The sequence below is a fragment of the Rhincodon typus genome, chromosome 1 (assembly GCF_021869965.1).
Source record: "Rhincodon typus isolate 14 chromosome 1, sRhiTyp1.1, whole genome shotgun sequence".
Taxonomy (NCBI): domain Eukaryota; kingdom Metazoa; phylum Chordata; class Chondrichthyes; order Orectolobiformes; family Rhincodontidae; genus Rhincodon; species Rhincodon typus.
The window spans coordinates 32,858,550-32,861,875 of record NC_063332.1 but is presented as its reverse complement, the minus strand read 5'-3'; the positions used below and the strand labels follow the sequence as shown (position 1 = coordinate 32,861,875).

Here is a 3,326-nt window from a genome sequence, read left to right as displayed (position 1 = left end):
TGCACATCCCTAATTGCCCAGAGGGCAGTTAAGAGTCAACCACATTGCTGTGGGTCTGGAGGCACATGCAGGCCAGACCAGGTAAGGATGGCAGTTTCCTTCCCTAAAGGACACTAATGAACCAGATGGGTTTTTCCGACAATTGACAATGGATTCATAGTCATCATTAGACTCTTAATTACAGATATTTATTGAATTCAAATTCCACCATCTGCCATGGTGGGATTTGAACCCAGGTCCACAGAACATTATCTGGGTCTCTGGATTAACAGTCCAGCGATAATACCACTAGGCCATCATCTCCCAAACTATACATGTCTATTTACACTATAGGTGTCTTAATTGGGTAGGATTAAACCCTTGTCCCCAGAGAATTAACCTGGGCCTGTGGGTTCCTGGAACAAATAACATTGCCACCACACAACCATCTCCCCCAGGAATAATAGCTGACCTCTTAACCCTCACACAATCTAGGCATGTACTACATCCTTGATGACTGTCTAGTGACCCCCTGCTACGAAGTACGATCATGCAGATATACCCCGAGGGAGAGGTCAGACTTGTCACACATTGCATTTGGTCAAATTGCCTGATAACATCCATTATGCAGGATCACACATATAAAGTGAACCTGAATCTTTTTCATCTTATAAAACAGGGAGAAGCAATTCCTGAGAGATAGTAAGAACTGCCGATGCTGGAATCGGAGACAACACAGTGTGGAGTTGGAAGAACACAGCAGGCCAGGCAGCATCAGAGGAGCAGGAAACTTGACATATGGGGAAGGGGGCTCTGAAATAAATAGAGAGGAGGGGTGGGACTGGGGAAGGTAGGTGGGATGGTGATTGGTGAGTGCAGGTAGGGGGTGGTGGGGATTGGTCAGTGGGATGGGAGGAACGGATAGGTGGGGAAGAAGATGGACAGATTGTGTCAGGTCAAGGAGGCGGGGATGAGAGGGAGGGTTGATCATGGGATGAGGCCGAGGCTGGGGAGATTTTGAAACTGGTAAAGTCCACATTGAGACCATTGGGTTGTAGGCACCCAAGGTGGAATATGAGGTGCTGCTCCTCCAGTTTCCGGGTGGCGTCATTGTGACACTGGAGGAGGCCCAGGATGGACATGTCACCCAGGGAGTGGGAGGGGGAGTTGAAATGGTTCGCAACTGGAAGGTGTTGTCATTTGTCGTGAACAGAGCGCAGGTGCTCTACAAAGCGGTCTCCGAGCCTCTGCTTGGTCTCACCAATGTAGAGGAGGCCACATCGGGAGCAGCGGATGCAGTAGACCACATTAGCAGATGTGCAGGTGAACATCTGTCTGATCTGAAAGGTTTTTGTTTGGTTCCTTAGATGGAATGTCCTTTCATCCATGCAAGATGTACAACTTGTTAATAAATCACTCATTTTCTTCCGGACAACAATGGCAAGTGCTGTTTGATCAATTTTGGACCAGATCAAAATCAGACATCAAAATTTCTTTCTGTGAATCAAAGATAGATGCCCATTCATTTTCCAGATATATGCTGTGTGTGTTGTCGATTCTGGGCCACTCGTCAGTATCGTTTTCAACAAGTGTTTCCTCCCGCCCATCTCATCATCAGCAATATAATTTCTGAACTCAAGCCATTAACCCGCCCTGTAAACTGCCATTCTTTGGTTTGCAATTGGCTAAAGATGATAACTCAAATAGAAGGCACTATGTTGCTGACTTGTATTATGAGTCTTCAATTTGTAAGACAGACGGATGTTGGCTTTCAGTTTCACTAGTACCTGTCCATTCACCGCTTGCTGCTGCAGCAACAGCAGGAGACACAGGGCTACTGTCAATGTCGTCAACCGTACAACACCATTCTCGTTCATCCTCCTCCTCCTCCTCCTCTTGTAAACTGTAGTGAGGGTCGCCTGCTGTCTCATATTCACTGAACTCCATAACTAATGAAAATCCTGAGACATTGCAGGAAACCGACTCCACAACAAATCAACCAGCAAACCACACGAGGTGGACAACCAAAATATGCCCCCCCCAAAACCTCTGCGATCTTTGACGCACTTTACTGTAAAGTATGATGTTGGCATGGTTACAAGCCGGCAGACTTTATCGGAAAAATGCATTACTTCAAACTCAGTGAAGTGTTATTGGAATTGGATTAGTCATCGAGAGAGAATTTTAACAGGAACCAGCAACAGAAAAAAGCTGGAGAAACTCAGCAGATTCCGAACAAGGGTCGCACTGGGCTCGAAACGCTCACTCTGCTCTACTGTCCGCAAATGCTTCCAATTCTGCTGAGCTTCTCCAGAATTTATTTTTGTATATTTCAGATTTGCAGCGTCCAACTGCGGACACGTTTATTTGCAGCATTTAAACTGTGGCCTGAGTGGCTGCAGCTGCATTTGAAAATGGGGAGTGGACAGATTTTAAATTCTTCAACTTTTTTTGTGTTCACCAGAATAACTCATTTCGTGACACATCATGGCTTTCACTTTGCATTGATACATGGCCAGTGTGCTGGTTTCCCTTTCCATGGGTATGACGCAGAGCCGAAAAAGATCAAGGAGCAATTCCTGGGAAGTCAGGGTTCACCACAAAACCACCAGGACAACGTTTCAGGGGTTTGTAGACATACCAAACATTTTAGGGTATTTAAAAGTAAAAACAGTGCTAGATATATACATATATATATATATAAATCTTTAACTCCCGAGGCACAGCCCCAGACCTATAATCCCTATTGTCACAGAGAATACTGAAGAAACTCAAGTCTGGCAGCATCTATGGAGACAGAAACAGAGTTAATGTTTCGAGACCACTAATGACTTCTTCAGAACTTATAACAGACATTATAATTAACCGTCTGCCCTGTGGTAGCTGCCAGTGTGTTCTACGTCTGGCAAATAAGGTACTACCTTTGATACACTGTGATCACTGTAGACAACATTAAATGAAGATAGCTGTAATGGTAATATGGGTTAAAATATTAATAAGTGGACAGGTAAAGATCTTTGTGTGGAGCTTCTTTTTCAGCTTACTTCTCAACCTCTTTGACAAAGAGGTTGAGCTGTGACATTGGGGTGTTTCCTGGAAATAATCCAGTTCTCGGAACAGACGCGATAACCCTGTGGTAAAGTGCAGCAGCAATAGACACTGAAGCAGAATTGTTTCCACAGCAGCAATTGTTTTCTGCAGTTCAGTCTTTAAACAATGCTTTAATTCACGATACCACGGGATGTATGTTTTATATTGTTATTTTAAATTTATCACTGCGTTACGACTTGCACATTGAATTTGTATCCCTGTCAAACCTCCTGTCAACCCTTGATTTTCCATAGTTA

At 44.3% G+C, this 3,326-nt stretch overlaps 1 protein-coding gene across 1 annotated transcript in view; it reads right to left on the bottom strand.

Moving 5' to 3' along the window:
• The window catches only part of poli (polymerase (DNA directed) iota), a 57,891-nt gene extending 55,902 nt beyond the window's left edge, over positions 1–1,989 (bottom strand). Inside the window, exon 1 of the mRNA XM_048604002.1 lies at positions 1,767–1,989. Within this exon, the coding sequence (XP_048459959.1) occupies positions 1,767–1,926 (160 nt within the window). The 5' untranslated portion in view covers positions 1,927–1,989. The remainder of the gene's footprint in view (positions 1–1,766) is intronic.
• Positions 1,990–3,326: the final 1,337 nt, after the last annotated feature.